The following is a 14,669-nucleotide window of genomic DNA, read 5'->3' on the forward strand; positions in this document are numbered from 1 at the left end:
TCCTGGGATTGAGCCCCACATCAGGCTCCCTACTCGGTGGGGAGCCTGCTTCTCCCTCTCCCACTCCCCCTGCTTATGTTCCCTCTCTTGCTGTCTCTGTCAAATAAATAAATAAAACCTTAAAAAAAAAAAAAAAGCCCCGACATAGCTAAAACTAGAAGCCAGTTATCTTTAAAAAATGCATAGGTCTTTTAATTTTTGCTTCAACTACTTTAAACTGAACATGAATCCTAAGCAAAATACCATCTCTAAACCTTAATTGGATGTTAGATCCATGTTTGTTTTTTGTTTTTTGTTTTTTCAAAAGATTTTATTTTCTTATTTGACAGATAGAGATCACAAGTAGGCAGAGAGAGAGAGAGAGAGAGAGAGAGGAGGAGGAGGAAGCAGGCTCCCTGCTGAGCAGAGAATCTGATGTGGGGCTCCATCCCAGGACCCTGAGATCATGACTAGAGCCAAGGGCAGAGGCTTTAACCCACTGAGCCACCCAAGCGCTCCTGTTTGTTTTTTTAAACAGGCCTCCTTGGCCCCATGAAAATCCAGCAGTGTGGCTGGGCACCTGTTCCATTGTTCCCAAATTCTCTATGACATTCAGGAGCTGGTCTGCTGTGAACATCTAAGCCCTTGGAGCTGGTCTGCTGTGAACATCTAAGCCCTTGGGCGGCAGCACAGCCTCACTCACTAGATGCCAGCCTCTGTAGTAATGCAATACAAATTGCTCTTTAAATAAGTATACACACACGCACATACTGTTTGTTATACATATTCTGTATACAAATACCATCTGTGTGTTCAGTATGCTATGTATATAATTATCAAATATGGAGCCACCAAACTTGTTGTGTGAAAAAGAGTTAGTAATAGTTACTAACTCTTTATCTTTAAGATACTGTTACTATATCCCAAGTTGACTACCTAAAGCTAAGTTCCCTTGGATTCAGACTTCTGGCCATGTCCAGTAGATTGCTGGAATTGGTACACAAGGACTTGACTTGTGAGGAGTCATGACAGGAATAAATTTGTATGAAAAGCAAAATGAGGAGTGTCTGTAACCTTCCTATGGGGCACTGAGGGTTCAAGGCAGCCTTGGCATTCTTGGCTGTGATGATACCAGCAGCAACAGCTGGGGCAGGGGTAGGTTTTCTGTGTCTGCACCAGGTTCTCAAGGACCTCTACCTTGTTGGCTGAGAGGCAAGAAATAAGAGATCTCTCTGAGGAACCCCAGAAATTGATGGGGCTCCTAACTGAACTTCAATTTCTTCATCCGTTAAAAGAGAGTTGGAAACTGACCCTACTTACATCTAGAATTCCTTTGAATTCTTCTTGTTTTCTATACAGAGGGACCCAGAGCAGAAAAAGAGATTATGAGTTATCTCTGGGAACTAACTGGACTTTCTTTTTTTTTTTTTTTTTTAAGATTTTATTTGACAAAGAGAGAGAGACAGAGCAAGAGAGGGAACACAAGCAAGAGAGTGGGAGAGGGAGAAGCAGACTCCCCACTGAGCAGGGAACCTGATGAGGTCCTTGATCCCAGGACCCTGAGATCATTACCTGAGCCAAAGGCAGTCGCTTAACCAACTGAGCCACCCGGTGTCCCCTAACTGGACTTTCTAAAAAGAAAAGGGAGGTGACAGCATCACTGCGGACAAGTGACATGGTATTAGTACAGAGCTAGGTCAAGTCATGGAAGAGCTTCTAAGATGAGAGGTCTGTGACAAGATATGGTTCATTTCCAACACAGAAATTCTAGAAGTTTCTAGAAAGATGCAAAGCTACTATTTATTTAAGCAGCAATTATTCACAAATACAGAGTCAAAGGGATATTCCATTAAGACACAGTATACTATTTCCTTTAAATGTTGATATTGATATGCTTCACATTACCCAATCTTATAGAATGAGCACAATCCACAGTTTATTATATTTAAAAGTTTATTAATAGAAAAGAGCTCCTTCCCATGTTTGGTCCTGGATGTTAACACTAAATTCCAAGTAGAGAAGGCTATAAACAGCTTCTCTAGGTGAACAGGATGCTAAATAACTGAATTTGAGCCATTAATGGTGTGTGTGATTGTTCCTAGGAACTCAGTCCACATGGCCTTGCCCCATAGCCTATGTTCCAAGTTTTCTGATCCCGTATTATCTAATTTTCTTTTCTATTTCCCCCCTTCCCTTCCACTCTTTCCAGTACCCATTAATTCAATCTCTCATCTCTCCATTCCATTTTACACTCTGTCTTCCCTTCCCCCATCCCTCCCCCCCAACCCTCCTAACCCTTCAGCTCTACTGTCCCATTTATCTGCTTTCCATCCTACTGAGCCTATCCTCCGCATCTCTCATTTCTCCATCTCTCTGCCTTTTCCATTAGAAGTCTCTTTTTGTGTCTTTACTATATTATCTTTGCCCACAACAGGACCTTGCTTCTCTTTCTGTTCATCCCTCAAGCTGGTTTTGACAGAAAATGATTTCCTGTCGTGGGATTTCTTATTTGACTGTCCCACCTTTAACGATACATCACTTATCTGAACGCCCTTCACCAGATTCCTTATTTTAGATGGATTTAGAGAGAATTCCAAATCCCAGGCCCTTTTATGCTTTATAGATTTCATTTGTTCTTTAAAATACATCAACTCCTGCTTTAGCGAGGGAGAAACTTTGAGGAAGAACTTTAGCTCAAAGTTCGGGGAGGTCTCTTTCTTCAATATGTCCAATAAAAACTGCATACTGAGGGTTATCTCCCCATTCTCTTCCTCCTTTTCTTCTTTCAGAAGCCTCCTCAGTTCTCTGTGGGACTCTTTCCCCAGGTCGCTCTGGTCCTCTTTCACCAGGTAGGACACGGCATGAAAAAACTCTTGGAAGCTAATGTGGCGGAAGGTATAGAATGTCTTCGCATGACCTCCCTCTTGGTAGGGCATGCTGCTCAGGAAAGCATCAAGGCTGGCCCCATCTAAATTGTGCTTCCTGAGATCAGCTTCTTCAAATATGAACCTCTGGTGCTGGATCCCCTCAGCGGCTAAGGAGCACAGACCACGCAGGACCCTGTGGCTGGTAAGCTCAGCGCAATCTTCATTATGACTGGGCGGCAAGAAGGTGGAGACATAGGCCATGAAGATGTCCGTGCCGTTACTGGGAGTCTCTGAGATCTCTCTGCCCCTCTCCATCCACTCCTTGAGCCAGGAGCAGATCACCCAGCAAATGCCTGGAATTTGACATGATTTGTACAGCACATCATTTCCTTGCACAATGTCAAAGGCATTTCTGGCTTGCTCCTCGTCGGCGAAATAAGAGCTGAAATACCTCCTCCTCTCATCCTCAGAGAAGCCTAGAATGTGAATATAGCGCGATTGCTTCAGCAAGGGCTTCAGATTGCGCAAAGCCATCGGCCGTGTGGTGATAAGGAGGGAACACCTGGAAAATACCTCTCTCCTGATTAGACGGTGCAGCACGTTCTCCATGGGGTTCGGACTTGGTCTCGTTGTGAAGGGCCTCTGCAGTTCGTCAAAGCCATCCAGGATGAACAGCAGCCGCTCCTCCTCCCTCCGCATCTCTTTGACGGGCGCCTGGTTGTCCCCGCAACACCAGAAGAGGAGCTGCTCCGGTGTGCCCTGCGACAATAGGACCACTTCTCTGCAGCTGACATAAAAGACATAATCAAACTGGCCTGGGTACAGGGTGCCCGTGGCCCACTCCAGCACCATTTTTCTAGCCAGCGTTGTCTTTCCAGTGCCCGCGGACCCCTGTAGCACCACTGTGGGCGGGGCTTGGTAGGACTTCTCTCCTGGATTGAACAGAGTCTCCACCGAGACAGAGTCCAGCTCCTGCTCTGGGAGGGGACAGGCAGACGGATCTGCACTCTCTGGGTTCGACCTGGTCACCAGGAGCAGCTGATTGTAGCTACCGCCGATTCCTCCCTCTTGCCTCTCCTCTAGGCAGCGCACGTGCTCTCGGTATATTTCTCTGTAATCTGAGCCAGACACATGGGGGGTTAGCCGGTCAGAGGGTAATAAAGACCACGGGGGCCTTTCAAACTCTGGGCTCTGCTCTCTAGTTTCATCTCGTCTGCTCTCTAACTTGTATCTTCCTCAAGTTTATACTTCGAGCTTCAAGGGGAGGGCCCCTGGACATGTGTGTGTGCTCTAGTATGAGTGTGTGCATCCATATGAGTGTGCAAGCGTGTGTTTTGTGTGTGCGTGTATCGGTGGGGTATGAGTGAGTGCTTGTATCCACACAGGCTCAGGAGAGGACGGTTCTGCAAGCTTGTGTACTTTTGTGTGAGGAAGGTGTGTCGGTGAGCATCAGCAGGTGGGTGTTTGTAAGACTATGTATGTGTGCAAAAGTCTCAGTGTGTGTGAATGTCTGAGTGCTCCTTTGAAACACCTTCACTTGAAATGGTGAGGACAGAGTGGAGAAAGGAAAGGGAAGCCGGAGGATGGCGAAGGAAGTAATCGGAGCCTGTTCTTGGTAATGATCAAGCCGGGCACTCAAGATAAAGCAGCTCCTGGGCAGAAGACCTGACTCTGTCAACGGAGCTCTTGGGTGTGACAGAGGCTATGGGGGGAGCACAGGCTCTCTCTGCACCCCACAAGAAGGGATAGGAGACTTTCTGGGTTCCCCGGCCACCCTCTTCTCTAGGGCAGCATCGATCCACCAGAGGATTGAGAGAGCAGGACCCCCGAGCAGGCTGTCCTCTGTGGGAAGCAGCTGAGCAAAGGTCTGACACCTCCACCCACCCTAAGGCCATTTTGGCTGGTTAGTGGAAACCCCTTCACCAACACCACCCTCAGTCTCTAAGCCCCTCTCCTCTGCCCTCCTCTCCCTGGCACTAAAATCGGAAGTAGGGGGTGGGACATTATGGCCACAAGATGACTGTAATCTTCTATAAAACCCCATCCTCGGCTCAGGCTCTCCCCCAGCAGCTGTCAGAGCCTTCAGCTGGAGACCACCAGGCCCCTGGGCACTGGTGCTCCTTGGTACAGACAGAGGGCAAGAGTGAGAGACAGCACCCACTATAGGCTGTGGGAATCTCTGGAAATGTCACGGGAGTGGGGGAGTCCTGGGGGCTCCCTGAGGTCCCCTAGTCTCCCGCTGCACTCACCATTCAGACAGATGTGGCTCAGCCAATCCACAAGTTCTAACAGGTTCATGGCCCTCAGGACAGTGAGCACCACCTTCACGGCCTCCCATGCTCCGTATAGGGAAATGAGCCAAGAAGCCAGGTCCACCGGGCCCAGGCCCTCCAGCTCCCCGCGCGCCAGCAGCATCTTCCCCTCAAGCATGCAGTTGTTTCGTAAGTGGAACTTGAAGAGCTTGAAGCTTTTCTCCTCAAGGTCTCTCAAGGCCCAGAGCAATGCCTCCTGGGGGGTTTGGATCTGTGACATGGTGCTGGGGTGAAGGGCTGAGTTCAGTCCAGTGACTGGGAAAAGCAGGAGAGGCAGGAAGAGAGGCAGGCACTGAGAGAAGTGCAGGCTGCAGCCCCCCTCCCCAGCCACTCTGCTTTCTGGGTGCTTAGCAAGCTGCTGAGTGCAGGCCCAGGAGAGATGGGAGAGATGCGAGCCGTGTTCCAAGAAAGGTGAGCAGGTGGAACAGCCCGGAGTTTTTCTACTCATTTCCCACTGCGCCAGCAAATAAGAAGGCAGGCATGTGGGTGTGTAGTTTCTATCTCTCCATCTCTCTCCTCCCGCCTCTTCCTTCTCACCCACACTGTTTACCAGGCCCTAAATGCCTGCATAAGGCAGTTTCGGCTAAAAATGGAGACCTTTTGTAAGTTTCACAAGTGAGCCCCTCTCTGACTTTGTGAACCCGTAGAGAGTTGGAGCATATTTGCTGGGACTGCTGAGGAATGGCAAGAAGGTACAAACTCTATACTCATTGGCCCCCTGGCTTCACACCAGATTTCAAAGCTGGAAGTCTTCTAATTCAGAAAAGGAGACAAGTTCAAATGATAAGAGAAACAGGCTCTTTGAGGGCTCACTAATTATCACCTCTTTTGATCATCACAAAAACGGTCTCTGGGATTGCTCCAGATGAGAAATTTGACAGAGAAGAGTGGTTTTCCAGAACTTCCCAGAGCTGGACCAGTGGGCAAGAGGTGGGATTTAAATCACAGCCTCTGACCTGGGTAAGTAGGGAGAAAAAAGGGTGAAGATACAAAAGCAGAAGCAGAAAGCAGGTCGTTCGACTGACTGCTGTCCCACACTGCAGACTTGTGTAGGTATGAAGCAGCAGTAGAGGGAGAGGAGGATCTTGAGTTGTGTTTAAAATATAGAACTAATACACTGATGCGGTGGCAGTCTTCAGAAGAAGAGAAGCAACTATTGGCAGAAACTTTCAGAGTCCAGAATTAGCCCTTTGATCTATAGTGGGTGGGGAATCCATCTCTGTAGCAAAATGTCTGAGAAATAGAAAAAGGTATTTGGGAACAGGGAAAGCTGCTGAGACTCAGATAACAGCATTTTAACTACACACCAAAAATAGAAAAAAGTTAGGAGTATGTTAGAATCCAAGGGCCTTTGGGTGCAAGTCATGGGGTAGTTTGCAAAAGCAAGCATGCTGACATAGGAGTGATTTACAGTAAATCCTCAGATTCCCCTAAAAATCTCTGCTGCTGGCAGAGCTAATTCAGGAGAGAGCAAGAAAAGATGGCATCAGAGGCTGCCAAGGAGATGTGGGGTCTAGATTTCAGGCCATTTGGATTCAAAGAGCTGGAGGTGAGCCCAGGTGACTCACCTCTCTGGGGCAAGAGCCCAACAAACCAGTTTCTGGGGACCGAATGAAAAAGATTTTTTTCTAGTTCAGACAGACCTCAAGCCAAGCCTGGATACACTTTGCCAAAACCCACTAGTTCACTTCTGCCTGGTGGTGCTGGTATTAAGAGGTTGGGTGGGGGCTCCTGGGTGGCTCAGTTAAGTGTCTGACTGTTGGTTTCAGCTGAAGTCATGATCTCAGGGTGGTGAGATTGAGTCCCATGCTGGGCTCTGCACTGGGCATGGAATATGCTTGAGATTCTCTCTCCTCTGTTTCTGCCTCCCCTCCCCCCGTATCTCTCCCTCTTAAAAATAAAAATAAAAAAATAAAAGGGTAGGTGGGACAACTCTGACACCTCCCCTTTGATACCTATCAGGCCCTGGAACAGATGAAGGGCGCCTGGACCTCCTCGGAGGAGCACAGACACCCACACATTCCATCTGACCATCAGTGAACAAGTATTGTTCACCAGAGGAGAACTTGACCTCATTCCTCCACATATTATGCTGAGAAACAAAGGAGGGGCCAAAGGAAAAGAAAGAGTCCAGCAGTCCCGTCATCTCCTCTCTGAACTCCTCTCTGAACCCCCGGCGCTTGCTTATAACATGAGCGGGGGCCAGGCCGGGGCAGTTTGACTTGAGTTTGAATTGAAGTGCTGTCACCACCACGTCCTCGGCCGGGGCACCATTTCTCAAAGTTGTTGAAACCACTGGAGGATATGCTCGACCAAAGTGAAAAGGGAGAAGGACAGGAGCTCCATGAAACAAGAATCTCAACAAGGTGGAAAACAAAGTCCCTCAAGACAGCTGGTCAGAAGGCCTAGAGAGCCGTGACAGGACAGAAGCCCTGACTGAGGAGAATGGGGAGCTCTGGGGAGCTCGGACGGACCATCTCCAAGGGAAGAAAAGAACTGACAGGTTAACTGGGACTGCCAGGCCCCCTGGGAGATCCTACCAAGAGGCTACTAGAAGGTATGGAGAAACGGACACTAAGTACCAAGAAAACTAGACAGATGGATAAAAGAAAGAAATCACTAGTTCTAGGAAAAACAAAACCAAGAAAGACAGAAGTTTACATAAGAGTAAAACTACAACACTCAGGTGGGAATAATGTTTGCATAGAGATAATAACAGAACCACTGAATATTGATCTAACTAAAATGTATACTATCACCATATTGAAAGGACAGTGGTGGAATGTTCTGGAGTGTTCTGGCATAGGAAGCCAACAGATAATGCATGAAATTGATGAGTTAAAAGGTAACAGTAGACATGTATTATTTAGAAGTGCAAAGATGCAGGAAGGAACAGTTTAAATACAAAAGCAGCTGCTTCAAAAAAGAGAGACCAGTGGTAATAGTGCGCGGGGTTGGGGAGGTGGACCAGGAAAGTACTGGATTTCGAGTATAAGCTTTTTAATGTTAGTTGATCTTTTAAACTATTGAGCATATATTATTTCAAAAAAATTAGCAAAGTAAGAACGGGGATAAAGAAGTGGATATAGTAATACAGTATTGCATATTTGAAGATTGCTAAGAGTAAATGTGGAAAGTTCTCATCACAAAAAAGTTTCTGGAACTATGTATGATAACAGATGTTAACTAGATTTATTGTGGTGACCATTTCATAATATAAACATATTGAATCATAATGTATACCTGAAATCAATATGATGTTGTACATCAACTAAACTTTAATATGAGAGGAAGGAAGGAAGGAAGGAAGAAAATAATGCATGTAGACATATCTTTCAAGAAGTTTGTCACTGACCTGTATTCCTGAACTATGAAGCATGAATATTGTGTACTGAGTAATCACTTCTTTGATAAATAATTAACAAATAAGAAGAAATGCATGGCAAAAACAAAAATAATGATTAAGATCCTGCAATTGGACTATGTGATTCCTGACTACAATGTCCACAATAGCCAAAATATGGAAAGAGCTGAGATGTCCATCAACAGATGAATGGATAAAGAAGATGTGGTATATATATACAATGGAATATTCCTCAGCCATTAAAAAGAATGAAATCTTGCCATTTACAATGATGTGAATGGAACTAGAGGATATCATGCTCAGTGAAATAAGTCAATCAAAGAAAGACAAATACCATATGATTTCACTCATATGTGGAATTTAAGAAACAAAACAGAGGATCCTAGGGGAAGGGAAGGAAAAATAAAATAAGATGAAAGCAGGGAGGCAAATAATAAGAGACTCTTAACTCTAGGAAACAAACTGAGAGTTGCTGGAGGGAAGATGGGTGGGGGATGGGGTAACTGGGTGATGGACATTAAGGAGGGCATGTGATGTTATGAGCACTGGGTGTTACATGCAACTGATGAATCACTAAATTCTACCCCTGAAACTAATAATACACTGTATGTTAGCACTATATATTAACTATATTTAAATTGAATTTAAATGTAAAATTTTTTAAAAAGAATATGGGGCTCCTAACTAGCAGATGCACAAAAACAGTAAGAAAACACCATCAGTCAAATAACCCCATTAAAAGGCCAAATATAAGTGAAAAAAGAATATGACAAGTCAATCAAATAAACATAAAAAAATAAAATGGTAGAATCCAAATATGTCAATACAGAAAATGTTAATAGACTAGGCTTGTGAATTCAAAGACAGAGGTGGTTAGGTTGGATTTTTAAAGTACTTATGTATATACCACTTGAAAGAGGTAGTCCTGGGATACCTGGGTGGATCAGTGAGTTAAGCCGCTGCCTTTGGCTCAGGTCATGATCCCAGGGTCCTGGGATCGAGTCCTGCATGGGCTCCTTGCTCGGCAGGGAGCCTGCTTCTCTCTCCGCCTCTGCCTGCCTCTCTGCCTGCTTGTGTGCTCTCTCTCTCTCTCTCTCCTTCTCTCTGACAAATAAATAAATTAAATATTTTTTAAAAGAGGTAGTCCTAAAACATAAAAATATGGAATATTTGAAAGGAAAAGAGTGGATAAAAGATATGTAAGAATGTACAGATCAAGGGAAATCTGGTAGCTATATTTATCGAGTTCAAAAACTAGCAGAGTTAAATAATATGTTACTGAGTCATCCATATATATTTTAAAACATAATTTTGAAGTAAATAATGTTGAACACAAAATTTAGGTAAGTCGTCATTTCTTGGGGTGGGGTGGGAGGCAATGAAATATTGGGGAGGAACACTAGGTCAATGTATAGCAACAGTGCTGGCACCAACTCACACAGGCTCCTAAATGCCAGTTGTTACATTTTCAGGGATTTTCAGAGCTAGTTATTAAACTGCTAGTAGCTTGAAATCAGCCGTGGTAGGAGTATTAATACTGTAGAAATTGGTCAATGCCAAAATGAGGGTCTTTTTTTTTTTCAGGGAGCTTGTTGTTAAACATTTACTAGCATACCACTGAATGATAATATTCTAATACTCATAATAATAACATCTGTTATAATAGTCTAATTTTCATAATAAATTCTAATGTATATAATTCTATTATGATAAATTCATATTCTAATATATAATATTAATTCATAATACTACTGTTGATAATGTTCTAATCCTTGGGTTGGGTTGTAGGTTCTGTTCATTAATTAAAAAATGAATGAGTGTTCTAGTTCTTGGCTTGGATAATAAGTCCTGTTCATCATGTTATCTAAAAAATAATGAGTGAGGGACACCTGGATGGCTCAGTCGGTTAAGCGTCTGCCTTCAGCTCAGGTCGTGATCCCAGGGTTCTGTGATTGAGCCCAGAGTCGGACTCCCTGCTCAGTGGGGAGTCTGCTTCTCCTTCTGCTTCTGACATTCCCCAGCTCGCTCGCTCTCACTCTCTCTCAAATTAAATAAATAAAATCTTTAAAAAAAAAATTAAATAATGAATGAGTGAATGAAACAATAAAAGAAGCTCATGAATGAGCCAAAGTGTCATGAACCAAAGAGTATGATTATTACAATTCTGTGTACCTGTGGTAGAAAAAAGAGCACTAAGTTTCTTCTGTCTGGGAGACATCAAGTGTCAAAAGAGCCTCCACTAATGAATGTGGTCCATGGACACCTGAAAAGTCGCATCCCGCACGCAGAGAAACACACCAGGCTGCAGAAACGAGACGATGGGCATGTCTAACCCAGTAGAGGTGAACGTTCACCATGCAGGTGTGAGGCTTCAGGTCTGTGATACTGTGTGGCAGCTGTTCCTCACCACCCCAGCCAGAAAGGGCTTTCAGACAGAGGGCCTTCTGTGCTAAATCCAACGTAGCAGAGGAGTGTCCCGGCACTGGTGGAGCCTGGATAAGGCACCAACTTCCTGAAACCTGCTGGCAGTGAGCAGAGACAAACTGTGGAGGCAGCCTACAAGCCTGCCTGTGGGCCCTGTTGGCAGAAGGACAGGTGGTTGGCTACCCTGGTATGGCTCCTGCTCAGCCCTGCCCCACCTAGGAAGCCTCATTAGGGCCCTCTTGCAGCGCTGTGAGAGCCTAGAGCTCCCCCTTGTGGGCCTCCCATCGTTGGCGCTACACTCAGAGCTCCCTTCACTCCCGCTGGTCACTGAAGATGTGGGATGAGTTTATCAAGCTACAGTCCCCAGTTTTAACATGAGCCTGTAGCTATGACCTTCATCTTTTCAGGAAGGACTCTCAAGCATACTTCTGAGGACAGCCAGGATCCCATGTGTGATGGTTAATTTTATGTGTCAATTTGACTAGGGCACAGGATCTCCAGATACTTGGTCAAACATTATTTTAGGTGTGTCATGAGGATGCTTTTGGTTAAGTTGAACATGTGCTCTCTTCGGCAGTACATATACTAAAATTGGTTAAGTTGAACATTGAAATTGATAGACTGAATAAAGCAGATTGCCATCCCTAATGTGGGTGGGCCTCGTCCAATCAGTTGAAGGCCTATATAGAACAAATTGCTTGTCCCCACCTGGAGTAAGAAGGAACTTCACCTGCCTGACTGCTTAAGCGGGACACTGATCCTTTCTAACCTTCAGACTCATACTGAAACATAGGCTCTTCTTGGGTCTTGAGTCTGCCTGGTTTTAGCCTAGAACTACTTATTGGCTCTCTTGGGTCTCCAGGTTGCTGACTAAAGATCTTGGGACTTCTCAGCCTCCATAATCACGTAACCAATACCTTATTTAAATATACGTATATTTAATATATGCATGGTTCTTCTGGAGAATCCTCACCAATATACCACTTGCACAACACATTTTCTGTATTCAAGCAGATAGCTCATTTTCTCTCTCTCCATGCCTTCTGCCCTTTCCTGATGAACCAAAGCCTCAGAGTGTCTGATTGTAGCGTTCAGCCTGCCTGGATCCCTCAGTCAATTGTTAAAAAGCCAGCATCCTGAATGTATGTATCTCCTTGTCCTGGCTTGTCAGCATTCCCAGGAAGACCATGCCAATGATCTCTCCCCACCTGCCTCTTAGCTATATGGCTGGAGAAAAATACAGAAATTGACCAGATCCTTGAGGTCTCCAGGCTCAGTGGGGCCCTCCCATAATTGACCAATGCCTTTGATGGCTCACTCTTGGTCCCTCTTCCACCACACAAAGGCTGGACTTCACCCTTGCACCGCCATTCTTTTTTTTTTTTAAGATTTTATTAATTTAGGGGCGCCTGGGTGGCTCAGTGGGTTAAAGCCTCTGCCTTCGGCTCAGCTCATGATCCCAGGGTCCTGGGATCGAGCCCCACATCGGGCTCTCTGCTCAGCGGGGAGCCTGCTTCCCCCTCCTTCTCTCTCTGCCTGCCTCTGCCTGCTTGTGATCTCTGTCTGTCAAAATAAATTTAAAAATCTTTAAAAAAAAAGATTTTATTAATTTATTTGTCAGAGAGAGAGAGAGTGAGCACAGGCAGACAGAGTGACAGGCAGAGACAGAGAGAGAAGCAGGCTCCCTGCAGAGCAAGGAGCCCGATGTGACACTGGATTCCAGAACGCTGGGATCATGACCTGAACTGAAGGCAGCCGCTTAACCAACTGAGCCACACAGGCGTCCCTTGCACCGTCATTCTTAACAGATCAACTTGGTTCTACTTCTCTGAGAAAAACACCACTTAACATGAAGTCCTGCAACTTCCCTTCATTCTCCAACTCATAGTGTCTCTGATTCTTCATCCACCTCTTTCTCTTTTTGTCCCAGAGAGAAAGGTCTTTAGGCCATTGATGTAAAGGCAAAGTTCTTGGTGGTGAAGTGTCCACACCCAACTCAAATACGTGGATAGGAGGCCCCTAGGGTGTGTATGATCAGTTGGGGCAGCAACATCTTTTCATCAGAGGTGATTCTCTCCTCTGGCCTTCTTCCCACAGAATGATCTCAAGGGACCAGCCCTTGCTAAGGCAGACTCCCACTAGGCACCCATATGGGAGGCCACAGCCTAGGGCAGCCTCTCTATCATGTCCCTCGTGGTGTGCAAGACCATGCCTTTCATCTACCTTCTCCATTCAGACCCTCCTACCCCACTGCTTGTTTCATTAGATGGTTCTCCTTCTCACATGTATATTTAATCTTTATCTTTCCTCTAGATCCTTTCCCTTGGTATAAAATATCCTTAAAACTTTTCCAGCCTAAGTTGTTCCCTTCTCAGTACCACCGTTCCCCCTGCTGCTGCCTTAAATGTCTCCTCTCCTTCCCACCAACTCTCTTGAAATAGTAGCCGGCACTCACTGCCATCAGCTCAAACTGACCATTCTCACACTTGAATTCTGATTTCCATGTCCACCGCACCCTCAGTTCCACGGACACTGCTCTGCTAGGGTTGGTAAAGATCCAGGTTATCAAATCCAAGTCCCTTTTCAATCCTGCTCTGATAGGCTCTTCAACTGCGTTTGAGGGGAATTAAAAGAAAGAACGTATTTCTGCCCAGAACATTGACGGGGAGCTGGATCGTGGGAATTATAATTATGGAAGATAGCTCCAAAGAGAAAGCAGTTCTTGGACATGAGAGTTGGGGCTAAGAAGTTCAACCTCACCCACCCACCTTGCCAACTGGATGCCAGGACTTGACCTAATTAAGGGAATTGATTGGTTTCTTCAGAAGACGATATTATCATTCCCACTGTACCATGAAGGAAACGGAGATTCAGAAAAAAATTATATGTTGCCCAAAGTTATGTAGTATGTTAGAATCAAAACTCCTTCCATTACACACCAGTGATAATACATACCACTTAATAGTAATAACTGTGATACATGTCAAGGTGTGAATTTGGGAGAGTCAATCCCTGTCTTTGAGAATGCAGGGGGCGGGGAGGGGGGCAGAATTCCCTGCAGGGTGCCTGAGATCCATGTCATTCTATGATCATTTCTCCAACCCATTTGGATAGCAGATAAAATAAGAGGCTGTGACTGGCATATATATATGTGTGTGTATATTTATATCTTTATTATATAGATATATCTCCTAATTTATGTTTTAGAATCATATCTCCCATTGGCTCTCAGTTTCCACAATAGAATGATGTGCTGGAGTGGCTTTGTGTGAATTCGCCTAATAAACTTTATTACAAAACAATGAAAAAAAAATAATAATAACTGTGGTATATCAGGCACAGGCTAAGAGCTTTATAGAGGGTTGCTCATTGAAACCTTTCCCAAAGTACAGACTAGCATCTCCACCTAACCACTCTACAATTCTGCGTGGATGTCTAATAAACATCTCAAGAGTTACATCTCCAAAATTGAACTTAGGATATTTTCCCAAAAAACCGCTCCACTTGTAGCTTTCACTATCACAATTGATAACCTCTTCACTCTAGTTCAGCATACACACACACACCCAGTCAGAGTTGACTCTTCTATTTCACACCTCACATACAATTGCTCAGAAAATCCTGTTGTCTCTAAGGGTATCCCTGTTCTACCCACTTCTCACCAGTTCCACTGCTACTGGCCTGGCCCCTTCCACCATCCCCACTCCCTTGGTTACCTGCTCA

The 14,669-nt window shown here is 45.0% G+C and overlaps 1 protein-coding gene across 1 annotated transcript; it reads right to left on the reverse strand.

Moving 5' to 3' along the window:
• Positions 1 to 2,298: 2,298 nt before the first annotated feature.
• Positions 2,299 to 5,378, reverse strand: NLRP10 (NLR family pyrin domain containing 10; the record flags this gene model as incomplete). Its single annotated transcript, XM_082684172.1, has 2 exons — positions 2,299 to 3,964; positions 5,096 to 5,378. The coding sequence occupies 2 exons, from the start codon at positions 5,376 to 5,378 to the stop codon at positions 2,337 to 2,339; spliced, it is 1,911 nt and encodes a 636-aa protein (XP_082540298.1). The 3' UTR covers positions 2,299 to 2,336.
• Positions 5,379 to 14,669: the final 9,291 nt, after the last annotated feature.

Source organism: Mustela nivalis, assembly GCF_964662115.1.
Source record: "Mustela nivalis genome assembly, chromosome: 9".
Taxonomy (NCBI): domain Eukaryota; kingdom Metazoa; phylum Chordata; class Mammalia; order Carnivora; family Mustelidae; genus Mustela; species Mustela nivalis.